Source organism: Strix aluco, chromosome 11 (genome assembly GCF_031877795.1).
Source record: "Strix aluco isolate bStrAlu1 chromosome 11, bStrAlu1.hap1, whole genome shotgun sequence".
Taxonomy (NCBI): Eukaryota; Metazoa; Chordata; class Aves; order Strigiformes; family Strigidae; genus Strix; species Strix aluco.
The window spans coordinates 2402268-2428282 of record NC_133941.1 but is presented as its reverse complement, the minus strand read 5'-3'; the positions used below and the strand labels follow the sequence as shown (position 1 = coordinate 2428282).

General features: G+C 44.0%; 2 protein-coding genes across 4 annotated transcripts in view; both read left to right on the top strand.

Moving 5' to 3' along the window:
- Nucleotides 1–7995, top strand: part of UROC1 (urocanate hydratase 1) — a 44026-nt gene extending 36031 nt beyond the window's left edge. Inside the window, exons 18-20 of one of the 2 annotated variants that reach the window (XM_074835639.1) lie at nt 471–552; nt 5778–5877; nt 7753–7995. In XM_074835639.1, coding sequence (XP_074691740.1) covers nt 471–552; nt 5778–5877; nt 7753–7893 — 323 coding nt within the window. In that variant the 3' untranslated portion in view covers nt 7894–7995. The remainder of the gene's footprint in view (nt 1–470; nt 553–5777; nt 5878–7752) is intronic. The other variant, XR_012624653.1, reaches the window with a different exon arrangement.
- Nucleotides 7996–8140: 145 nt separating this feature from the next.
- ZXDC (ZXD family zinc finger C) lies at nt 8141–25878 on the top strand. Of its 2 annotated transcripts, XM_074835638.1 has the most exons (11): nt 8141–13819; nt 14620–14772; nt 15737–15815; nt 15937–16067; nt 17000–17170; nt 17744–18429; nt 19155–19239; nt 21045–21217; nt 22515–22616; nt 23653–23754; nt 25145–25878. In XM_074835638.1, the coding sequence occupies exons 1-10, from the start codon at nt 12727–12729 to the stop codon at nt 23737–23739; spliced, it is 2760 nt and encodes a 919-aa protein (XP_074691739.1). In that variant the 5' UTR covers nt 8141–12726; the 3' UTR covers nt 23740–23754; nt 25145–25878. The 2 variants fall into 2 exon arrangements, with proteins under 2 accessions (XP_074691739.1, XP_074691738.1); XM_074835637.1 differs by having other exon boundaries at nt 23653–25878.
- The last annotated feature ends 137 nt before the right edge of the window (nt 25879–26015 follow it).

Below are 26015 nucleotides of genomic sequence, written 5' to 3'. Positions count from 1 at the left end.
TTCTGAGAACTGCAAGCTGTGTAGTTTTCCAGGTTTCTTCCCCATTTTGAAATCCTCCACATGGATGTGTCCAGCCCGTTCTTCCATGACCCAGGCATCCCAAAGGAGAGGATTGTATTTCTCTCCACCCTGAGGAGGTATCTCCTAGCTGAGGAGTTGGTATGTCCTTCAACTGCTTGAGTTGGATCACAAATGCAGAAAGCACCAGAGTCCTCACAAGCCACAGTGTGAAACTGCCATTTGCTTCTTCCAGTGTAGGGGCAAAGAGTGGGAGGAAAATCTCTCTTGTCCATTCCTCCCAAGATTGAAATGTTCAGCGTATATCTGTGAGAGAAGCTGTGAGTAAACCCTGCCTCCAACACTGCCTTCACACAGCCATAATCAAGGTGTCAGTGGAAGGAGTAAGCAGCAGCACAACAGAATAATGAGGGCAGCATGTCAGATCCGTAATGCCTTTCCTCTCCTCCTAGACATGGCAGTACAAAACTTTGTAGGAGATGCGTTCAGAGGAGCAACCTGGGTCGCGCTGCACAACGGTGGTGGAGTTGGCTGGTAAGAACTTATCTATGTTTCTAAAGCTGGACTCTGAATCCTGTTAGCACTGCTGTGTATGTGTGTGGGGAGGAGAGACAGGAGGGGAATTGCAGAAAAGATGTGTGTATTACTGGAGTAGTACAATGTCGTGTACGTGGGAAGGATGGGTTTGGAAACAAGGGCTGGAAGGACATATTATAAGGTAAAGTATAGTGTTGTATTTTTTTTTAATTAATGCCCATATGTCTAGAAAAAGTGTTTTGGACATTGGCCATAGCACAGTTTGAAGAACTTAATTTGCCAAACAAGGGCAGTGTGCTGTGGTCTTTTTGAACAGATCCTGCTTCCAAAGTTGTGTTCACACATGCACAGCCAGAGTGTTAGTGGATGGATTATGTTTAGGTTTCCCCTTAAGCTGTATTTAAATCTGTGACCTTAGGACCCCAATATAAATGCTCATGTGCTAAAGTGCAACGAGGGGTTATTGATACAAAACAGCTCAGGTGCCAGTAAACCCCCAGGTCTTTCTCCCCTTGCTTGTGCCCAGTAGGATAAAAGACCACAGCCAAGTAAGGACTGGATTAAACACCTCCTTCACTAAAGATGCAGAACTAAGAGAAATGCCTAAACTGAGAAGCAGAATGAAAGAAATATTATATATGGAGGGGAAAACTGATCTCCTTCATATGTCGCTAAAAGGTTTCTCTGAATTGGCCGAGGTGTAGGGAAAAGAGAGCCTGGCCACACTGCAGAGGCTTTAGTTCTGGTTTGTCCTTTCCAGCATAGTCCAGCAAAGCCTCTCCCATCTACAGTCATGTCTTCATTTGGTGGTGTCACCAGTCAAAGGGGGCACAACCCTCTATTAAACACTGTAGTGAACCCTCCCACTTCCCTGTTCCATCCAGCTCTGGAATATGCCAAGAACAGCAAGACAAAGAACTTGTAGCAGATGTTATCCTCAGAGACATTTGCTGATACTTAATTGTTATTCATCCAGATGAGATGAATCTAGACAACATCGCTTCAAGTCTGATGGAGAATTCCCTCTCCTGTACTCTAATTCCTTTGATTTCAGTGAAGTAACCACTGAATAGAAGGGACATGAGAGCAAAATGGAACAATGGGATAAGAAAACTTTCTGAGGTCTCAGACACATGGAGTGAAAATTTGCCTTTACTGATTTCAGTGATAACAACAACCATGGCCAGGATTTTATTCACAACGTCCGTAACTCCAAATGGAAAATACATACCAGAATATCTTCTTACTCTGGTCATCTCAGTCTTAGACACCAGAGATAGCAGCAGACTAGTTCTCTCTGAATTGCCTTAGCTGAATTTAACCTTTTAAAACACCTGCTTATGAAATACAAGAAAACAACTTTCTACTACATGTTGTGCAAAATATTTGGAATATTTTTATGATAATTATAATTATTAGAATTGCTAAAATAATTTCTTATGCTGTGAATGTTCTGTGCATCATACTGTTTAATTCAAAGGATACAAATGATCATATTCCCTATCTCTCTGGCCTCTGGAAGGCTAATCCCTCCTGCACGTTTCTAACCCCCTCTGAGCAATTCAAAGAGAGATTGGCTGAATGGTAAGACAGCCCTTGCTTCTGGAAAACTGGCACTGACCACACTGCAATTTCAGTTATATTTGGTTGTTTCTTAAGTGGAGAAATCATTAGAAAGCAGCTTTTCCCCAAGGCAGAGCAGAGGTGCTGTCATTTATGTAATGCACCAGAAAATTAGTGTGTGGCTATTCACCAAAATCAAAATATCAATGGAAAAACAGGGTTTGGTTATCCTTTTTCACATTTCCTATGGCTGCTTAGTGGCTTGTCATTGTGGAACAGTATCTGCTCACCTTGTTCTCGGGAGCAGTCATAGCCCTCTGTGATTAAATTACTGTGCTTCAGTGAAGAATGCGGAGCCTGAAAATTAGGCCTGTCTCTGCATGAGCCTTAATAAGCCGCCATGCTGAGACTCAGATGTGGTAACAATGTTGTGTCATTAGATGTCATGGTCTGGAGAGCCCCCGAAAGCCACGGCACGACAGGTGGTTCTGCTCGGCTTAACTAATCACGGCACCACCCTGGCTAGTTAAAGTGCTGCACCCCTTTGCCTTCTAAGGAGAAAGAGAGAAATCATTTAAAGGTGGTAAAAGAAGCAAAACAAACCCCGACCACAACAAATTACTTTCTTTGCCTGGAAGAGATAGATACCTTTAGGTTTTAGGAGCCTGGTTTTCCTTTTCTCTAGAGAGCTAAAAATTCAGCTGACCTTGCAATAAATAAATCTCCATGTGCCTGGAAGTCTTCTTGTCATCAGCTGATTTAGAAAGTACATGTGGAAGTTTATTTATAAACAGATATGCATGTGATTAGAGAGAAATCAAGTTGTCATTGGCAAGTTTCTGTTTGGGGAGTTCAGAAATGGCAGTTGCACTGTGTTCAGCTACCAGTCCTGCCTGCAGAGGCTGGGCTTGCCTGGAAGTGCTGACAGATCTGCCCCATCTTCCCTGTGAGACTAGAGAAGTGCCTTTCACCTGCTTTGATTTTTCTGTGCTGTAGCCTTGTGGGACAAACAGAAAAAGGAGGATTAATATTTATTTAGCTAGAATCTGCATCACATGTGCTGTTTGAGAGACTTAAGATTAACATAGTCTTGACTATAATTACAGCAAATGAATGTTATTCATTTCTTGCTGCCTGTTTATTTGCAGGAGAATGTATATTAGCACAGAGCCTGAGCAACCTGTAGTAACAAAAAGGCAGAAGCAATTTAGGAATCGAACTGCACTGTTGACAGTGTGGCATCTTGATTGTGAGAGAGGCCTTGTTTTCTTTGATCATGTTAGGAGGAGACATCTGGAAATTATAGGAGGTAGTTTAGGTCAAAATGCCACATGTTTCTTTAATTACCTGAAAATGTGATCCGATGTTAATGAAGGCAGAGAGCTCCCTGTTAAAAGTGAGAGGTTTTGCTAGAAAATCCATCCTAACAAACATTGGCATTTAATTTATGAGCGATTTTTCAGACAATAGGACAGATTCTGATGAGTGAGTCTGATGTACACTGGAGTATCTCTGTGGAAATCGATGGCGAGCCTCTAAATTTATGGAGTGCTAGTGAGATCAGATGCTCACTGTTCATGCCTAAGCTTCAAAGGATGCTCTTTGGGATGCTGGACACAGAGGGGATCTTTGCCACTGAAAGAACATCATCTTCCCATATAGAATATCTTTATAAAGCACTGGTCCAGAGGTCTGATTTTTTTTTTTTTTTTTTAATTGTCTGATATTGCCAGTAGGCTGTTTTGAGGTGTGTTCATACTGTGATCCCAGTTACATGGCAATGGCACCACTGATGTTCATAAGTGTACTCTAGCTTGGTACTTTGACAGTAAAGAATAGTGCTAATTTGGTCTCTGTACACAGAAGCAGCAGAGTATGGTCTTGATATAATTACATTTGTAATGTTGTCATCCAGTCAGATCCCCTCTTTTGGAGAAGACTGTAACAACATGAGCTATTCAAAAAAGTAGAATTTGCAAGAAATGCAGATCTTTGGATGTTTGTTTTCATCCCAAAATAAGGCTAAGAGCAGAACTTGTGAAAGATTTTACACAGTAACAAGATCCTGGGAATTAAATTCCAGGCTGGAAAGTGTTGACAGGGTCAGTCAAAAAAGGAACATTTTATTTTGAAGAGTCAGAGCTTACAATATTCGACCATCTCAATTGAAACATGGCTTTCTTTCAAATTGTCCTGTTAAACTGATTCATTCACTGCCATTGTGCTGTGAGAACTGTCAGTTTCAAGAAAATCGTGCCTTTCAACAGAAAATGTATTTGTAATAATGATACATCTAATAATGGCAAAGCAGAGGGAATTCACAGAGTGGTACTGTGATGGTGATCTGGAGCTCTAAGTTCCTTGCTCAGCTATGTGATAGGGTCCTACTTAGCACACAGGTATATATAACCAGTGAAAGGGAATTAACATCATGCTAAGTAACAACATTGCATTGAAAATGAGAAAGGGTGAGTTCTAGTTTCAGGAAGTAGACGTCAGGTCTGTGGGGCTCCAACATAGCCTTGTTTCCCCATTTCCTGAGAAGCTTAAGTTACTGCTGGAAAATATACAGTAAGAAACAATTCCTTCCTGGATTGGAAGACACCTAACTCCTGTCTGATTCATGGGTATGTCTGCTGTTGTTACATGTAAATGTTGTGAACTTACTCATTATGTTAACTACAAAACACAGAGGACAAAATCCTGCCTCCGGGGTGTCCATCAGTAGTCTCTCATACCGTGTGCTGTATGACATGCCCTGTCCCTCAGGTATTGCTGATGCTGAATTACAATGCCAGAACTCATAGATTTACAGCAACAAATAATTAATTATTCTACTGCATTCACCACTATTCACCATATGCAACAAAACAGGAACTTGAGCAGGCCAGACTCTGAAGTCAGACAATTTGTTTTGCTCTATGTGTTTTCCCTTGTCCTTTTAAAACCAGACTGGTATATCTCCCAACTATAATCTGTGAGTTTTAACATATTTCTGTTGTTCTTCTGCCAATAAGTCTGCTTCCTGAAAAGTTGGCACCGATGTCTTTAAACATCTATGTATCTCATACAAAATGAATGACTGTTTTTGAAATGATCGAGGCAGATGTGCATTAAGTGGTGGTTAACACTTTTTTAATAAAATACTTCTGCTCTCTCGTTTGTCCCAAGAGAATATAAATAGATCCATCTGTCTGCTTCAATAAGTACACAGTCCTCCTCACGATCCTATCTGTATGGCAGGCTCTGGTGCAGCAAAGATGAACAGTTTAACCTTTAAAAATACCCGGAGATAGGTAACTCTCCAGACTGTCAGAAGTGCTAACCTTTCTTGTTTCTAGAGTCAGTGTGGACTGCAGTCTTCAGGAGATGCAGCACAAGCTTAGTTTTTGGCACTCCTGCTTGGAGCAGCGACTGACTAGCTGGGCATTACAAGAAAGGTGAAATAGGTTTGCTACAGGTCAGGAAACTAGGCCTTTTCCCTCCTAAATTCCCTTTTTTTAATTGTACATATAAAGGTCACTGATAATATCTGTTAATCAGCACAATTTCGATGTTCTCATCCTTATTCCTGCAGTGCAACTGAACAAACTAACTCCTGTGAATTTTGTGGGATGGCTTTGAATCAGATATAATTCTCTTACGTTTACTTTTTCTAGGGGTGAAGTGATCAATGGGGGATTTGGCCTGGTTTTGGATGGGTCCAAGGAAGCTGAAGAACGGGCTAAGATGATGCTCAGCTGGGATGTTTCCAATGGTGTAAGCAAAACTCATTATACATGTTTACTTTAATATTTTCCTGCCTCCAGGACTATGTTTATTTAGGTACTTGTGTTCCAGTGCTCCTGAATGGGGAGTATGAGCACTCAGGCAGGTGTTTTTAGGATCTGGCTTTTTGTATCCCAGGAATAGTGCTAATGGGCCAAGTGACTTGTTCTCTTCACTCCTCCTAATACAGGTGGATATGAGCCTGATTCCACTAGAGTCAGTGAGTTGTTTTGTCTCTTTGTTTTTTTTCCCCCTAACCAAGTTCAAAAGACTTTAAGTCAATAAAAGAGGCTGAGTAATCCTTGGGTAAGGAACTTACTGTAAAGTGTCGGGACCACCCCTTCTGACTTTACAACATATTGGAGCCCAGTAATTTCCAATTGGAGCCCAGTAAATTCCCAGCAGAAAGGGAAGCATACTTACTATAATTTTGTTAGACATGTTGGCATTGTTATTTGCCTGCATAATACAATTGACAACTATATGAACTTTAGTCTTGTTTATTCCTAACTTCTCAATCTAGGTATCTTGACAGGCTTGTCATTTAAGTGCCAGCTCACCCAGTCCTTGCTACCGTTAGAGTTTTTGCATTCCATTAGTGTCCAGATCCTGTCTGGGTTTAAGACTAGGATCCCATCTCCGAAGTGGCTGAGAGGTTTTGATTCAGTACTTGCAGGGAACCAAATCAACAGGACATAGTGATGCACAGTCTAATTAAAGGACAAGACCTGCTGCATTTCAGCCATGTAACCTCACAAGGACCTGATGTATTGAGGGAGCTCCTTGCCAATGCTGGCATGATTTGTTCCGGTTTACTTCTCAAGAGAACTGCAGAATTCCTTCTTGCCTTAGACCTAAACATTTTTTTTTTTCTCCCCATAAGACCTGGCATGACTGGGAGTAGAAGAGGAGGAGGAACAATTTGCATGTATTTGCTGTCCCAGATCTGAAATAACACAGTAGTAAACTATTAAGGAAGAAGGAGGAGGACAATTATATTAATTTGTAGATTAGAATAATAAAGACAAACCCTTAACAAGAGCTGTGTATCAGAGACAGCCTATTAAAAACCCAATAAATCTTTTGCTGCTCTGCTTTATTGCAAGCAAAAGCCCCACTCCTCCACACACATGTTGAAAAAAGGACAATCTGAGAATGCTACCCATATTATATACAAGACTGGAAAGAAACTGGAGTGTACCCTTGAAAATATACTGCCAGGAGTAATCATAGGTGAGTGGCAGGGAAATTGAGTTGTTGACCTGAAAGCTCATTTCTAGCTGTTATTGCTATGATCCTGGGAACTTATTAGACTTACATCAATCATATGTTTAAATATTTTGCTAAATTGAAACCTAAGTATTTTCTTTCTTGAACACTTTCTAGTCTGAATATTTCAGATAATGATTTGCAATTCATAATAGAGATTTGTAAGGCATTCAGTAGAGGGAAGGACATATTTCTTTTGTGCCAAATCTTGACTTTTTCTGGGGAATCTTGCTTGTACATAGATCAAAATGCAGAGCTTTGCTGTTGAAAGAGGGGTTTACCAGTTCCCTGGCTGGCCATGGAGTTTCATCCTTACATGCTGGCAGAGAATTTGGCTCCTTGATTTCATATTTTGAAAACGCATTGAGTGACGTTTTCCTTTTTAAATGTGTATCTCACTACAAAAGCATCGATTGCTTAAATGATAATGTTATCTAAAGCAAGTACTAGTTTTACAGAGCTGGGATGGAGTGCACAATTATTTTTAGTGAGAGAATTGTCATGAAATTGGATGCCAGTGTTTGCGCAAATATTGTAAGATGGATGTGGGAAGAGAGCTTTAGGATTTTTACTCCCATTGATATTCTGGTCTGACAGGTTGCCAGACGCTGCTGGTCAGGTAATGACTATGCTTATGAAACCATCTGCCAAGCAATGAAAGAGAATTCCACGTTGAAGGTGACTCTCCCTCACAAGGTGGTGGACGAGAACATCTTGGAGCAGGCCATGAAACATTAATGGTATTCCGAGTGCAACGTTGACCTTGCAGATACATTTGAAGTTGCTTCCTTGATACCCTACTTTGCTCTCTGGCCAGATGATAAAAGATTTCCAAATGTCTCTTCCTTATGAGTTCTTTTTTCCCCCTGTAGCTTGTTAATGGGGGCAAATCTGTATCTGTCTGTGCCAGGTCCACTGGTGTCAGAAACAGTCTTTTCACTAACATATTTGGAACAATGTTTGCAAAAGAAACTATTCATTGTAAGGAAAAGAACTGGAATTTCGTCCCTGAAAATTAAATGGAAAAAAAAAAAATCCACTTATTCCTGATAATTCATAAGCTAAGGAGACTCTTAGATCTGGTGGATCAAGTGTGGAATGGAAATTGGAACTCTTCATTCTAATTCAGAGTCTGCTGCTATCAGCAAAGAGCCATGAAATCTAGTAGCCAAACATGTGGGTGTGTAAACAAACTTGTTCTTCAGCTGGTGGAGGATGTACTGATATCACATGTGCTAGACTCGAGCTTTTCTACATTGCCATAAAAGCATTTGGTGATTGCAAGAGAAAGTGACAGATAAACTGGTTAAGCGCAGCGAGCCTGCATGTTTTTCCCTGAAACTTTCACCCCAGATTTTTTACCCCAAGCAGGAACAGAATGCAGTCGTAAGTGGGTGGAAAAGCCTAAGGGCAGTAAGTAGTAGATCATTTCCAAACATCTTCGAGCAAGGCCAGGAAAATGTAGAACAACTCAAGATAAATTAGCGTGAGCCAAATTCTGCATCAGTCTGAGATGGTGCCATTCTGCTGAATCTGATGTGTGTAATTTGCTGCCTCACAGTGATGAGCTTGTTCTTTTGTAAAAGCTCATTGCACTTGAGCAGCTTCTCAATGAATGGAAACCTCCAGAAAAATCTAGATCCTTAGTGCTGGCTGCTGCTTTTTAATGAAAAAACATGGGCTACTCACCCATTTGGATGTGAGTGATGCGATTAGTGGAGCACTATAACAAAATGATCACGTAGACTTTACTTCTGAACTAAAACACAATTGATGTGAAACAAACTAAAGCACCAAAGACAGTGTGGGCTTCCTTCACACAGAAGTTGATTATAAAGTACAATAGAGATAGAAAGGTCTTTTTGGTCTCCCTTCTTCCCGGGAAGAGTTAGGAAGGCACAGTACCCAGTGTGCCTAGATGCAACTGAAAGAATGCATATTTTGCACATGAACCTACTATTATATTTGTGTGATCAGTAAGTCAGAAATATTTTGTTCTGATCAATTGTGATGCTGAACCAAAAATTGAGGCTTATTCTGAAGCCCCTATACACGTACATATTGAGATATGTACGTATATATTTACAGAAACATATTTTATGTATCTATATATACGTGTGTGTGTGTACAAAAATGATTCTTAGCTATCATGTCTCATGCAAAGCGTGGCCCTTGCCTCTGGGCCTCGTTCAGACATGAGCACAGAGCCTCAGCAATCCCCCCAGCATGGACATGGTATTGCACTTGATCTGGCCTGTCTCTGTCTCCTGGGCACCGGTTACCCCTTGGAAGGGAAGGGGATTAGACAGGTAAATCTGTGTTGGCTGCTGCAGGTGAGGTGTGATGAGCTGCAGTCCTCAGGACTGTGGGGTCTCAAGAAACTGCACAACTCTTAGACCCTGTGGTACTTGCCAGGTGAGCACACTCTGCCACTCTGTACTGCCTCTGGTGCCAAGGAAAGCATTTATTTTGGATCACAAATCAGTTCTTTACTCCATTCACGTACTGTGTATGTCTCCAGATGAATAGTGAGAGTCTGACATCTGCTTGTAACTGAACCTTCTGTGAAGTGCAATCTGCAGTTGATCAGAATTGCTTTATATTATGGAAAAAATGCCCACATTGCCAAGTTATACGATTGAGATGCGAGTAGTTGTCAGCCAGATTTGACAGCCTTTGCTTTGACATATGTTACACATTACCTATTATTAATAACCACGCTGGACTGGGTCCAAAGTTAGTATCTTGGTATTGTACAAAACCACTCTAGTCTTTGTAGCCCAAAAGCACTAGGGTACTGTTCTGTCAAGAACAACCAGAAAAAACACTGGCTTTTCTATACTAACGAATGTAGAGCTGCTCCATAGATTCATGTTAATTCTGAGTTGAAAATCCACCAAAGACAAAATGTTGAAGAAATATTTATTATGAATTCTTCACCTTTGTATTGTTTAGTACTGGGGTACCTGCCAGCATGCTCACCTTTATCCCAGACAAAAAAAACGAACCTTATTTTCATCCTTGTAGCTTTATTGACCAGAGGACATTAACCCTGCAAGTATACTCATGTTTAATGCCACTCAAGTCCTTGGAAGTTTGTAACTCTGGGCTAAGTGTAGGGAGATATAGAACCCAAATGTATGAGTGCTATAGAAGAGCTACCAGTTGAAGTTCAGATCACAAAGTCTTTATTAATGAGGTAGCATGAGTAAAGCGAAATAGGTGACAGAAAGGCAGTGAACTGATGAGCAGTTGGTCATATTTATGACTATTCACTGCTGTTTATTTTAATGATGTAGTTTACAAAGCTATGTGTGTACATTTCAATCTACTCTGGCCTTTTAACTGCGTGTCTAAAGCACTTAACAAATGTGAGCTGACTTTGGGGGCTGGAATGAAATAGCAGGTGGTTTCCAGCATACAGAAACCACAAACAAGCCCAGCGTGAACGTTCCCTTTCTGAGCTCTGCTGAGCCTCATCTTATCTGTTCTCTACTTGTTTGCAGAGAAGCTGGGACTGTGAATGGGCCGTTGTTCTGTGGGGATGCTGATGACATTTTTAGGTAGCTGACCTCACTGCTGGACAAACCCAATACAGGGAGAGCAGTCTTCAAGCCGTGCATCTGCAGGGGTTGCATCAGATCAGATCCAGGCAATGGGTGTAGAGGTACTGAATTTCTGTAGTGAAGTCTCAAGCTTGCCCCAGGCAAGATTCACAGGCACCCTTCCTATGAATCTTAGTAGCTTAATGCTTTCCTCAAAAAGCAGACACTTGACCCAAAAAACTTGTGCCTGGTTGCAGATAGAGGAAAGAGCTTGGTGACAAAGGATAATTCATGCAGGATACTTGTGTCTGTAATTACACAGTGGTTTTTAAATGTATAAATATATAAAGCTTGTGACATAAGAGCTGTTAGCTTTCCTAGTTAGGGTCCTGTTGAATTTCTCCATGCTGTGGCAAACATAAGCAATTTGTGGCTTGATATTTTTTTTTTCCTTTTCTCCTTCAGGTCTGACATCCTTCAACCAGGGATGCATCTATGTATTAAGCTATAAATGCCCGGGCAGAGCTTTCTTTTCCTAGGAACGTGAAGGCAGGTACTGCAAAGACCTCCATAGGGAGTTCAGGAGGGCTAGGGGCAGCCAGGATCGGGCCACTCAGCAGCGAGGTAATGGGGCTTTCAGAGGAGGCTGAGCTTGAGCACCCAGGGACTTCACACTCTGGCTGTGAAAGGTCCACAGTGGAGCTCTGGGTGTACCGACAGCTCTAGGGCAAGAAGTACCAGCTTCCCTGGAGCTGAGTGTGCCTGGCAAGCTCTCGTCCTTGTCCTTGCTGCTGGAGATTTGATGCTAAATTGTTCAGTGGGAAGGAGAAATAATTTGAGCAGTGGAATGATCACAGCACCATCTGCTGGGACTGCTCATCGGTCCCACAGCAGGAGGGGACTGGTGTCATTTCCATGGCAAATACAGGACAATTTTCCCTTTTCTGTAAGTATTAGGCAGCCAGAAGGCAGCCGAATGTTCTCTCAAAAAAAGCTCTGCCCAAGAATGAAAAAAAAAAAAAATGACGCAGAAGGTTTTTACGCATTAACTGATTGTATAGAATTTTTTTTTGCATAGGTTCAACTGACTTCAGCAATAATATGTCATTTCGGAGCCTCTTTCCTACCCTCAGTCTCTTTTAGTCTGTGTTTGTCCTTTTTCCCTCCCTCCTTTGCAGCCTGCCCCTGCTGCGCAGGACTCCTTAGTGCCCTCCTTCAACTGGTTCCACATTCCCTCGGGTCTGGCTGTGGTGGTGAAGTGGCCGGGCCACACTTTGAGCAGGAACTCTGCATCGCTCACAGCTGGTTCCTAATGCTGTTTTCATACTCCCGCTGAAGGCTGGCGGGCTCTTTTGCTAAAGTATAGGGCAAGAGGGAATGGCCTCAAGCTGTGCCAGGGCAGGGTCAGACTGGCTCTTAGGAAGGATTTCTTTGCAGAAGGGGTTGTTGGGTGTTGGAATGGGCTGCCCAGGGCAGGGGGGGAGTCCCCATCCCTGGAGGGGTTGAAGAGTCGGGTTGACCCAGCGCTGAGGGATCTGGTGGAGTTGGGAACGGTCAGGGTGAGGTTCATGGTTGGACTGGAGGAGCTTCAAGGGCTTTTCCAACCCAGATGATTCTGTGATTCTATTTCCCTACTGCAACTCTCCAAAGGTAGTTGTGAGTTTAGGATTGCTCTGCTCTGGCGCAGCTTCCTCCTCACTATTAACAGGTAGCTGAAGAATCCCCAAATCCTGAAATAATTCTAACTGGGCCACTTCGGCCAGCCGCTAGCGCTGAAGGTACGAGCTAGCGCACGACAGCCACCGGGGCGGCCCTCCCGAGGCGAGGAGAAGCCGATCGGGGCGAGCGGCCCGGCGGGGGAATGGAAGTGTTGGGCGCGCGGGGGCCCGTTCCGTAACTCCGTGCTCCGCGTTTCGGCGGCGCCTCCCGCGCCGCTCCGTGATTCCGCGCTCCGTGTTTCCCCGCCGGCCCGCGCCGGCCCCGCCCCGCGGCTCCGGTTTCAGCCGCTGCTACAGGGACCCCCAAGATGGAAACGCAGGGGCTGCCCGCCGCGGAGGCGGCCCGGGCCCGGCCCGGCGCCCAACATGGCGGCCCCGCCGCGCCGCCCGCCGCCCCGCGCCGCCCGCCGCCCGCCTGGGAGCCGCCGGCCGCCTCCGCCTCCAGCACCGCCGCGTCGGGCCTCTACGTGAGCTTCCCGGTGCTGCTGGTGGAGGAGAAGCCGGAGCCCGGCGCCAACCCGGCGCCCGGCCCCTGCGCGCCGCCGGCGGGGGGCCCCGCGCCCGACAACGACGGGCTCCTGCTCGTCTTCAACGTGGTGCGCGGCGCGGCCGAGGCCGGCCCGGGCGGCGGCGAAGCGGGGCGCCCCCAGCCCGGCCCGCCGCCCGCCGAGCCGCCGGAGGAGGCCCCCGGCTCAGCGCCGCCGCCACCACCGCCACCTCCTCCTCCTCCCCCGCCGCCGCCGCCGCTGCCCGCCGACGGCGATGGCGCGGAGGACGGCTCCTTCTCGGGGACCATCACCATCAACAACCAGAGCCTGGTGGTGCGCATCGAGAACGGCGTCCTGACGCTGGGGCCCGGCGCCGAGCAGGCCGCGGGCTCCGCGCCGCCCGCCCCGCCGCCGCCGCCTCCTCCTCCTCCGCCGCCGCCGCCCGCCGCCAGCCCCGCCGAGCCGCCGGGTGGGCCGCGGCCGCGCTCGCCACCGGCCTTCCCCTGCCCGGAGCCGCGCTGCGGCGAGGCCTTTCCCCGCAAGCAGCAGCTGCGGCTGCACCGCCTCTCGGCGCACGGCGGCGGCGAGGACGGCCGGGGGAGCGCGGCGGCGGCGGCGCGGCCCTTCGGCTGCCCGGTACCGGGCTGCGCCTGGTCTTTTGCCACGGCCTACAAGCTCCGGCGGCACCTGCACTCGCACGACAAGCTGCGGCCTTTCGCCTGCGCGGCGCCGGGCTGCGCCAAGCGCTTCACCACCGTCTACAACCTGCGGGCCCACAGCCGCGCCCACGAGCAGGAGGCGGCGCACAAGTGCGAGGCGTGCGGGCAGCGCTTCCCCAGCGCCGCCCGCCTCGCCGCCCACCGCCGCCGCAGCCACCTGGAGCCCGAGCGGCCCTACCGCTGCGACTTCCCCGGTAAGGCGCCGCCGGGCCTCTGGGGCTTGGTTCCCTCCCTTTCCAGAAAAAAAAATAAATCAAAAACCCCCAAGCAGCTCGCCTGGGTGAGGATGGGATCCCTGCCGTGCAGTGCTTTTCCTCCCCGCTGCCCCTCTTTTCCCTTTCGTGTCACCCCTTCTCTGAGTGTCAAGGCCGTGGCTCCAGGCCCCTCAGATATCGAGAGTTTGGGAGCTGGAGGATATCGAGAGATTGGTCACCTTACGTGTGGGTTTGAGCTGGCATGGTGAAACGCCCGAAGTCACAGCGAAAGTCTTAAACTGGGCTGCCCGCCTTGGCTAAATCAGTAACAAGTGCCAGGACAAGAGGGAATGGCCTCAAGCTGCGCCAGGGCAGGGTCAGACTGGCTCTTAGGAAGGATTTCTTTGCAGAAGGGGTTGTTGGGCGTTGGAATGGGCTGCCCAGGGCAGGGGGGGAGTCCCCATCCCTGGAGGGGTTGAAGAGTCGGGTTGACCCAGCGCTGAGGGATCTGGTGGAGTTGGGAACGGTCAGCGTGAGGTTCATGGTTGGACTGGAGGATCTACAAGGGCTTTTCCAACCAAGATGATTCTGTGATTCTAGTTGCAATCCCTGGGAGTAATGTAGTTTAGGATGGCCCTGTTTGGTTATTCTGCATGCCAGGATATCGTACCTTGGAAATAAGATCACAAACTCCAGATATGTTGGAAAAAGGATCATGAAGGTCCCTCGCTAAAAGTGGGGAGGGAAAAACCTCAGTTTCCCGGATTCAGCTTTGTATTCTGTTTCCCTTCTCTCCCCAGGCTGCGAGAGAACGTTTATCACAGTGAGTGCGTTATTCTCCCATAATCGAGCCCACTTCAGAGAGCAAGAGCAGTTCTCCTGTTCGTTCCCTGGCTGTAACAAGCAGTATGACAAAGCCTGCCGACTGAAAATCCACATGAGGAGTCACACAGGTATTCATGAGGGTGACTTGTTCCTGGGGAAGTACATGGAAGATAATGTGTGTGGGGTGGACTTCAGTTTGCTGTAAAAACTGAAAGTCATGAGCAAGGGTGACGTGAGTTCTTTGGAATCAGTGAAAACATTTGATTCTTGGCCTCCTGCGGGGTAGCAGTCTGCTGAATGAACTGACCAGATATGAAGTAGCTGTGGCCATGCAAAGCTGTGGCTTTTGGCATGCAAACTCTGTTCACAAAAATGATCCCAGGTCTATTCCCAAGTTCATAGATGTTCAAAACGTTGTCGTCGTTTGAGCCCAGAGGGCAACTGAGCACTGTGCAGTTGTTCAGTCACCCCTTCCCCCTCAGGAATGGGAAAGAGAAAAATAAAGCAAAAGGCTGGGGAATTGAGATAAGGACAGGGAGGGGAAGAAAAAGAACATCACTTTAATTCAAAGACTAACAAAAGACTAACAGAATAGGACAGTGAGAAGCATTACCACATCTTAAAAACACCTTCCTCCACCCCTCCCTTCTTCCCGGGCTCAGTTTTGTTCCTGATCTCTCTATCTCCTTCCCCGCAGGGGGCAGGGAATGGGGGGTGCGGCCAGTCCTGCCACTTCTTCCTCCTGGGGGAGGGCGGGTGGGGAAACTCCTCACATTCCTCCCCTGCTCCAGCGTTTCTGTTTTGATTAGTGCTATTATTGGTTATTGAAGCACCTTCAGGATGGCTCAGATGCATATGAGATGTGTTGATAATTACCTGTGCTCCCTGGTGCAGAGGGGAGGATGCAGTGGCCTTGAGTTAAAGGCTTTTACGAGGGGGAAGGGGGCTTCACAGTACTCTGCAGTGAATTTTAGGAGGGGTTGGTTGAGTCTTCTTGTCCTAAATTAATTCCATTTAAGCAGCTTTTGAGATTTTTTAGTAGCAGTGTATATTTCCGTATTAGATTATTAACATAACCTTTCTTTGCTTAAGGTGAAAGGCCTTTTATCTGTGACTTTGAAGGTTGTGGCTGGTCTTTCACCAGTATGTCCAAGCTGCTGAGGCATAAAAGGTAGCCTTTTCTGATTATACTGTCCTAAGTTACTTGCTGTTTGCTTGTTTATTTGTTTTTCTTCCAGTACTTAAGCAGCAGTGGATTTAAACATGCCAATGGCAATTTCCTCCCCTTGTAGGAAACATGAAGATGACAGGAGGTTTATGTGCCCCGTTGAAGGCTGTGGGAAGTCCTTCACAAGAGCAGAACACTTGAAAGGCCACAGTATAACTCACCTTGGCACAAAACCCTTTGAGTGTCCTGTAGAAGGTATTGTTCAAATATTATATGTGGTAATTAGTGTGTATATTGCCTAAAGATTGTGTGTCTTTCCCCAACCGCAAGCTTGTTACAGGATTGGAGCAATTTAGAGTGAGTCTTCTAACAGTTTGAAGAGAGAAGACTAAGCAGAAGACATTGTAACTGAATGAGTGGTCATTCTCAAATTCATAGATTGTGGAGAAAACGTTGGTTCATGCTCTAGCTTGATTTTTTTTTTTTTTTTTTGCCTTTGTGATGAACAAGATTACTTTATTCTGGAAAATCCTACTTCTGATACTCAGTTTCTGTAGCTCAGCTTTTTCACTTGATTTATCAGAAGTAATGAAAAGTGGTCCAGTCCAGCATCTTCAAGGTCACGTTTGGCTGTGGTGATGTGTCATCTCGAGCGTTTGGTGGTTGTGCTGTGGTGGTCTCTGGGGCTGGGGTGGTGGATGGCCGTGGGAATGGCATCTCCTGTGGTCACACAGGAGCTCCGCTGATGCTCCCTGGGTTTCTTAGCACTATCTCTATCACTTCAGCAGCGCTCCAGGAACAAAGATTTTGGGTCTGATCTGGAATATTCTGCTTCATGAAGTAAAGCAGCTCCACTTAGTGATTGTTGCTCCTTTTAAAGGTTTTGCCAGCAGTCATCATGAAGAGTTTACATTTAAGATGCCATAGCGGGGAAGAGTTGTGCATTACACTGAATGATTTAAGAGTTTCTTGTTGTCAGAAACAGGTTGTTGAACTATCCTACCCACTGAGATGACATTGATGGAAAACAAGGAAATGTATATTTGGCTTTCTTCTGAATGTATGCACAGGCACTGCAAAATAGCAGATAGAGTTCTGCAGAGCTACTCTTGATTTGTTAAGATGCTAAATACGAACATCAAACTGAAATTAGATCAAACTTTAAAGCCTTGTATATCTTCTTCCAGGCTGTTGTGCAAAATTTTCCGCACGAAGTAGTCTGTATATTCACTCCAAAAAACATCTTCAGGATGTGGACTCGTTAAAGACTCGTTGCCCTGTATCGAGCTGTAATAAGTTGTTCACTTCCAAACACAGTATGAAGACACACATGGTCAAACAGCATAACTTCAGCCCAGGTAAAGTATTTATTTCAAACTATGGGAGGGTGCAATGGAAAAACTAAATGTTTTATTAAGGAAAAATGTGTATTTACTGATGTTGAAATCCAAGCCCCATCGATATGAATGGCAGAATCTTCACGAAGACTGGGGTTGGTTTTCCTCCCTTAAAACTTTCAGTGGGAACTGGGTGTCAGAAAGTGAGACTTGAGCTTGACCTGTGTGAAACTGCGAGAAATTGAAGCTTTTCTGAATGAAGTAGAGCTTGTCCTTTTCCGTGCCATCTGTAAAATATGAGCAGGGACTAAAACCACTTCTTTTTGCACTCCTTTTTCCACTCTGCTACAACCTGGCTTAGTCTGGACTGCCTTAGTGTTATCTTTTGGCAAGTGCTTTTGTAATTGAAATTTCTCGTAATACTGACCTTATTTCAGTAAGCTTCTTTTCCTTAAATCTACTTTCAGGAAGTTGGGAAGTGTTTTAGTAGGCTGAGAATCTAGAGTTTTAAGCTCCCTCCTTTGATCATTTCTATTTTTCCTCCCCGTTGTGTGATGAAAGGTCATGTCTTCTAACTAAACCCTTCTCTTCCAGATCTCCTAACTCAACTCGAAGCAACCAGCTCCCTCACACCCAGCAGTGAACTCACTAGTCCAGGACAGAGCGATCTCAGCAACATCGACCTCGTATCCCTGTTCTCCAACGTCTCTAGTAACAATTCTGGAATCGCAACAGACATGGCGCTAGTGAACTCTGGAATTGTCACGATCGATGTTGCTTCGGTGGGCTCCACGCTCGGAGGAAACCTGCCTGGCAGTAACAATTCTCTAAGCCAGGCAGTCGATCCCTTGATACTGGTGGCGAGCAGCGATATGCCGCAGAGCCTGGACAGTTCTCTCTTGCTGGGAACCAGCGCAACAGTTCTACAGCAAAGCACTTTAAATTTGGATGATGTACAGACTGTCAATGCAGAAGCCTTGGGTTCTCTAGCATCCTTGTCGGTGAGGAATTCCAGTCAAGATGTGCACGGTTTGACGTCCAGCAATAATTTAACAATCGACACGGCCACTTTGACCCCTTCTAGTAGCCTCGGCAGCACCAACGTGCCCGAGTTACTAACACCAACTAAAGTTGAACGGAATTTGCTTCCTAGCTCGGATGTTGTTGGTCAACAAGAGGGCAGCAAAGTCGTGACGCAGTTTGTCTTCTCCAACCCTCCAGGGAGCTACAGTGCACAGAAAGAAATGGATCTTGGGACAGTGACTGGCAGTTCGTTTTTGGTATGCAGTAACTATATTCATTTTGCCCCTAGATGGCTGAGACACCCTGACTTTGGGGATATCCATTGCTATTTGTATCTTATAGGGAGACCTTTCTCTCAGATTTTGCAGATGATACATTTTGGCTTTTTTTGATGAAGGATGATAGGTTGAATAATGTGTTGTCAGAACACACAGATTCGGTATGGTGGTAAGTTCTCTTAAATACTGGAATTCTGGTGGGGAGAGTTAAAGGAGAACCTTTCAAAATAAGGGATTAAAAAATAAATGGCCACCTGTCTGAGAATAAAACAGAATTTACAAGAATACCCCAGAATATATGATATGTCTTGTGCATTTCGTTCCAGGGAGAGGTTTGGGCTGGGAGAGTAACGGGAACATTTTCATCTCAGTCCTCATTCCTGTTTTAAGTACTCTCCCCTTTCTGCTTTACTGTGTTACTGCAGACATAACTCTTTATATATACATTACAAAGTAAAAGTTTGCGCTGTTAAAATCTGAAAACCTATAAACGTGGAGCTAACTTCTTTTTGTGTTGAACTCCAGATATTAAGTACATACAAGGAATTTATTGAAACTAATCAGAAGAGCACGGGAAACTAGAATTCAGTGTTTTCGGTGTAAAAGATAACTGCAACTGAGAACTCATTAGTCTGTGTTCATTGTCTTGGTTTGTTCTTGCATTCAAAAAACTTTGCATCTCTTGACTTTTTTTTTTTTACTAGGAGAGCAGTGGGTCTGCGAGAACAGACTACAGAGCCATTCAGCTAGCCAAGAAAAGAAAACAAAAAGGGAATGGGAGCAGTACAGGTGAGAAGCAATTAATTTTGTTAAATTTACTAAATAATTATTAAGGGGTTTTCGCGGTGAAATGAGAGCAGGTATCTGAGTACATTCTTAAATACACCATTCGGTTTATTGCTAGTTAAAATAATTATGCATGTGGTGTACCATCTGTTACTGGGGATAATCACATTCTGTGGGATATCAAATTCACAGGAAGTTTACAAAGAAATCTGCACCATATGTTTCATGATTGTTAACAAGACACTATCCCTCCATCTCTTCATCTGCTTTTTATTTTCTTATTAAAACAAAAAAAATTCAGGTCACTTTGCTTTCTGTTGTTTATGCTTTTGGTCGTCTTAGTGGGTTCTCTTCTGCTCAGTACAGACAACAAAAACATCAGCTGGATTTGTTTTGCTTCTGTGTTTCACTTCGTGTCTGTGCAGTATTAATGAATTTATTTCTTAGTTATCTAGAAATACTCAAACCTCTCTTAGATTTCAGCCTTGGAGAGAGTTCTTGTGTAGGGTGAGGTTTAGGTCATGATTTAAGATGTGTCCTCTCAAACTGTAGTTTGGCTCAAAGCTGTCTGATGTGAATATACACCGTTACCTTGTCAGATCAAGCCGTGCTCCGTGGCTCGCTAGATCTTGCACAAGCTCAGGTGTTTGAGCTCTGTCTGCCCTTGGGACTGGGGTGGAATATCATACATGTGTATATATATAGTTTAGTTCTTCCTTGCTGCCTCTTAGACCTTCCACCTCTGAAAATCAAGGTGATTATTTTTAAGGTGAGTTAAGAGACTAGTTTTGAACAGAGCACTGTCATGTTTCTGTATTTGTAAAAGGCATACCTGCATAAATTCTCTCTGGTTCAGTGAATCATCACAGAAGGATAACTGCTTTTTGAAGCTAGTTCTGAGTGTGCTTGTATTACCAAACATGTGCATGTGTCATCAAACGTGACTTTGGACTTCAGTTTAAAAAGGTGATTGCACTTAATCCGCACGTCTCTTAAAACGACCTCAGAAAATTCCTGTTTCTGTTCCTACCCAAGACTCCCAGCAGTCTACTTTTCACCAATTGTTGCCTTAATGCTACTCTGTGCTTCTCAAAGTGGTCTAAAGGGTCTTGTATTTCTAATTGGCTTAACTAAGTTGAATGAACACTCTAGAGGGAAGTTCAGTGTTTAAAAATAAGTTATCCAAGCCTTCTGTTTACTATACACTTAAAAATCAAAACAGAAACCTGGAACAGCTGACAGGTTTGTATCCTTACATTTATTTTGGTTAGATTTTTGGTTTTCAGCTTGTGATGAAAGCAGCTGGTTTGTCTTGTTCTAAACTGAAAAATGCTTCAGGTTGTGGTAGTTGTACTTCTGTAGCCCATTCTACCTAACAGCCCTTGAAATCTTTCTGGAAATGGATGATCTTCACTATGCTCTTTTTACAGTTTGGAAAAATGATGTATATCACTTCTCAGGAAATGAGTTGCAAAATTAAAAATAGAAAATGCAGTTCTGCTTCCTAGTTCCTTTCTATAACTCTACAAATAGGCTGATATTTCTGGGCTACCACAGGGGTGAGCCCTAAGCTTAGCAGTTTGTGATGTGATTTTAATGGTATTCATGTAAAAAGATGCTTAGTCAGCAGTTGGAGTTCATCAGCTGATTGCTGTCTGGTCTTTTAGCAGTTATTAGATGGTGCTTAATTATATTGCAGTCTTCCAGGCGTTTGCTGTATAAATAACTGCATGAAATTGAAAAATACTAACAGGAAACTTCGGCAAATTGCTTCTGACCATCTAAACACTTAAATTGCTCTCTTCTAGGGGCATCTGGCTCTGGTCAGAGGAAAAGCAAGGGTGGTAAAGTAAGTCCTACCACCTTTTCATCCTCTGCTCCTGGCAGTCGACTGGGTGGCAACATAGTTCTGCCAAATGGAGGGCTGACGATAAGGGACCCCGCCACTGGAGCCCAGTATGTGCAAATTCAGCTTCTTCAGGTACGAGCTGAGGAGGGAGAACATGCTCATCTTCTCTGTTACCCAAACTGACACGTTTATGGAAGAATCTGAGTATCGGTGAACTCAGGTAGTGCTGCCCCTAGATGGGATTTTGAGATCTGCAGCATGTACCATGTCCGTTAGGGCAAGTGCCTGCAGGAAGCACTTTTCTGGAAAGTGTGTGAAACAGGCTGTAGAGAGATCTCGAAATACCTGAAAACAGAGCTGGTTCAATCATAGAACTGCTGGGGGCCCAAACAGATGCATTGTAGAAATGGGCAAGATGTTTTTATTTGGTTCAGTACTCATATTCCGTCCAGCCTGGAACATGTGGGCACTGTAACTGTAGGGAACGTCCTGTTCAGATTCTTAGGCTGGATACACTTGATGCAGGAAACGCCGTGGTGGAACTAAGAGTTTTAGCAAACTTCCATTTTTTCATGTGAGAGTTGTGGTCCTTCAAGGGCTTAGGAATTTCCTAGTTTGGACAGGCAGTTAGGACAGCAGCAAAACAGATGCTACATTCCTGTTGCAAAGTATGGGGTAATTTTTCTTGCAAAAGGAAAGGATTACTAACATGCATTAACTTAGGGGTTTACAGGAGTATGACTTTTTCCTCCAGTCTTTTTCTTTGTTGACACCCCACCAAATTCTTCCATTACTCCACCTCTCTCATTTACAAGGTAAATGAGATGGACAAGAAAAGATTCCTGCCAAATGAAGTTTCAGCCTAAACTTATTTCTCTAAACTGTTGAAATAAAGCTTAAGATTTTTTCTAAAAATACCTAGTAGTCGATGTGGGCTCATTAGTGGAACATGGCAGGTCATATTTTGGCCAGGTGCGTGTCTGTAGTATCCAGAGAGAGGGTAAGTTCGTTCCATGTTATTTCTAACAACATGTGGTAGGAAGGAAGCTATGAGCAGAGTTCTCCATCTCTCTCATTTTCTGATGGGTGTAAACGTTTGTAACTTCTGCGTTAAGTATCAGCTTCACACAACATGATGAAACTTGTTGCATCTTTCTGAGTGTTACGTTTGTTGGAAGATGAACCATTCCTTCCTTTTCAGATCTTGCCAATTTTCCAAGTTGATTATGATAATAGGTTGTACACTGAGCTAGTTTCAGATTTAAGTGGTGGTTAGCCTTCCACGTATCTTTGTGGATCTAGGCCTTACTAGTACAGTGCAGTAGCTTGATCAGATTTTTTTTATGACTGTGAGGCTGAGTGAAATCTGCCATATTGTTCTGAGATGCTTGGGGGGTCTTGTAATTGCATCATGTTTCTGCATTCACAGGATGATTCCCCGGGAGAGGGAGATTTGCCCTTTCAGCTGAGCTCTCAGTCCTCCTCGTCACATTCTCAGCTTACAGTGGATTTACCTGTTCACATACTTCAGGTAGAGCATGTCAGAGCCCTTAGGTTTTATTGCCTGGTTTGGAAGTGAAGACAGATTGTTTTGCCTAATGAAAATACATTTTCCATTGGGAGTTTAATTTCATGTACAAGTAGTAGTAAGCAGAGAGCTGCACTGCAAAGTTTATCTTGTGTATGTTACCAACCTTTGACACATCATAGGTGGTTGTTTTTCTTCCTCTGTTACAGAGTAATGAATAACTAAATGTTACTCATTTATTACTGAACTGCCCCATCCTTGTTTTCCTGAGCCCATCCTGAAGATATTAAGTGGGTCAAGAAAGAGTATCAGAATTTATATGTGACAGGCTACAGGATGGGTGGGAAGTGGGAAAATCGTGAGCCTGGATTTCAGAGCGGTGTCTCTATGGGACTGGCAGTTGGATTAAAAAGCCTGCTTGCTTCTACAGGCTTTGTTTCACTACTTGCCCTTGTTAACTACTGAGTGTCAGTGTTGGTTGAATGCAGAAAGCTTCATACAGCTTCTTGTGTAAACATTTTGTCATCTGCTGTTCTGGTAAACTGCATGTGAGTGAGTAGGAGCAGGCGAGGACCGAGCAGCAGTGAATGATTAGCATGTACATAAATCACATTTTCTACTTGACCCATGTGGGTTTGGTTTTGATAAACTCGGCAGTGCAGTTATTCTTACCAAGTGTGCTTCTCCTGGATAGAGACTAAAACTTTTGTATTTGAGAGGAGCACCTCACTGTGATAAACCTAGAAATGCAAGAACAGTACTAGGATGGTTGGCCACAATAGAAAGTTAATAGAGAAAAAGCAAATAGTGATTTTAAATTTATCTCCATTAGTAATGCTCATCTGAAGTGTTCCAAAGGAAAACTGTAGTAGCACTGTTTGAGTGGGTCCTCAAACTAGGAAAGCTTTGTGTTTCCTCCAAACCATTCAAAGCATTTCTCTGGTGTTGGATAAATGTCAAGGTAACCTTACTGATAAGCGTTAAAAGCATCTAGAGGTGAAAGTACTGAACTCTTCATGCTGTCTGTTTGCTTTAACAGGAACCGCACAATTCCACTGAAGATGATGCAGGTTCTGATAACTCTCAGTTCACTGGAAGCACAATAAACCTACAGGATCTGGAATGACCATTACTAAAAACGGTGACTTGAAAACAAATTGGGCAATCATGTCTTGACAGAGTGAGATAACTGTTGGGTCTTTTTCCAAGGAAAATATGAAAACTAGGAGTACTGGATTATGGTTGCACTCTTTGCAATTTGATAAGGGCAGTTGCAGCTGAAAGATTTTCTTAAAAAATGTAAATTCCACTTGATGTGCCTGTGTAAGATACCCTGTCTGCCAGGTGGTTGGAGAGACTGAGGCAGACTGCTGTACAGTGTTGTTTCAGGGAGAAGTACTGTATTAAACTTCAAACTGAGGTAATATTTACTGTTTTCACAGGAAAGCAAGTATTCTACAGCTAACGAGTACAAATTTATAATCCTGCCTATGACAGTTAAAACTTTCCTTCCGTTGGTCTCCTGCTGGAGCCAGTGGCATCAAGGAATTAAGAGCTAAAATTTGCAAGTGTTTTCCACACACAAAAAATAGTTGTTTCGGCCCCTATGTTTTGGCAGAAAACTGGTATAGAGTGTCACATGTAACAAAATTAATGTCCTATGCCATGAAAATGAGATGCTCTAAAATCTTTGTTTTAGAAAGCTAGATTCTAAATGTTAACTTAGCTGTGAATCAGTTTGTAGCTCATGTTGAGTTTCTCCTTTTCCTTGCTCCTGCATCCCAAATACTTTGCTGAATTCTTCCAGCAAAACTTGAAAAAGAAAACTGCAATAGAACTGTACTCACTGTAAGTGATTAGCTAAGAGTCCAACAGCATCTGAGAGAGGTTTTGTTTTATCTTTTGTGTTCCCTTTTTTGGGAGGAATGTTGACTGTCACATAAATTTAAGCACCTTGATTTTATCTCATCTATAAACTGCTGCCAAGTTACCTGTAAACTGGCCACTACCTTTTTATTTTGGGTTGGTTTTTCTTTCTTTTTTTTTTTTTTCCCCAATTGAACACTGTTAACGCTTGTTCTTTATTGATATCCCAGAGTATCACATGCACTTGGAGCTTCCGGCTGGTTTACAGAATATGCAGTTGTCAGAGTATTTTATGAGGGGAAGAGAATTGTTACATAGGAAGATTTGCCCCACTGAAAAACTCCAGTTTCTCTTGGGGGCGGGCAGAGAGGTTGTATGTACTGTACTTATCTGGATTGCAGACACTTAAATAAGTATAGGGTTGTATAGGAAAAAAAAAAACCACCTTTGGTTACATTTTAAGGTAGTAATTTAAATGTTTCTTATGGTGATGTACTGAATGCCTATAAAATTATGTATAGGAGTTTGATAAAAGGGTGTATGTACTGTTTTCTATTCTCAATGAGGTGTGTGTGTGTATGCACGTATGTGTATTTTTTTTACAAAATATGTCATGCAGGAGAACGTAATCTTTCTAATCTTGCACATATTTATTTATTTTACAGTTATACTGATGTTGAATTCACATGAGGTCATTCAGAAATCCTTTTACTTCCTGTGCCTTTTGAACTTTGTATGTGTCCAGACAAATGCTTTTTTTTGGTTGAAGACTTGGGGAGAAAAAAAAGCATACAGGTTACATTCAACTTCAGATCCTGATTTGTAGGCAGTATTATATCCTCTGGTTGAACCAGTTTTATTTTTCTATCTTTAGCTTAACTGAGCGTCGAGGTCTCTCTGTTCCTCTCATCCTGAGTTTACAGCTTATGTCCAGGGAATCTCCTCACCCTCTCAGGTTGGGTTTCCAAACCAAACTAATTGGTAGATGAGATCTCCTACCTGGTGGCTGTGAGTGCAGCACGGAGTCTGCTCCTGAGAGGTGGAAAGGTTGAGGAGGAATCATGCTGAAGGGACTACTGGGGCTTGCTCCAGTGCTCCCCATGCTCTCCCTGGAAGCTGAGACACCTCGAGCTCCCAATGCCTGCATTATTCTGTTCTCAAGGACCATACCAGTTCTTAATCTATTAAAATGGCCAAGGAACACTCCATCTTTTTGTGGGACTTGCAACCAAATCTTTTTACTTCTGAAAATGTACCTCACTCAGCTTTGTAAGTGAATGTAAAGTGCTAACCTCTTGGGGCCGAAAATTGGATCACTTGGCTGGAACTCCATTGCTGGCAATGGAGAACTGAAGAACTGCTGGTGCAAAAGGGTTAATAAAGCTTTTTTTTATGGTCAGTTTGTCACTGAGTATTGTTCTTTGTATGGATGCTTTATGTCAAAGCTAATTTTCCACAGAGCCTGTGTTTTTCCTTCGCTTGTGTCTTCTCCACAGTAGTGGAGTCTGTAATGAAACTCATCCTTTGGGTTAAAGC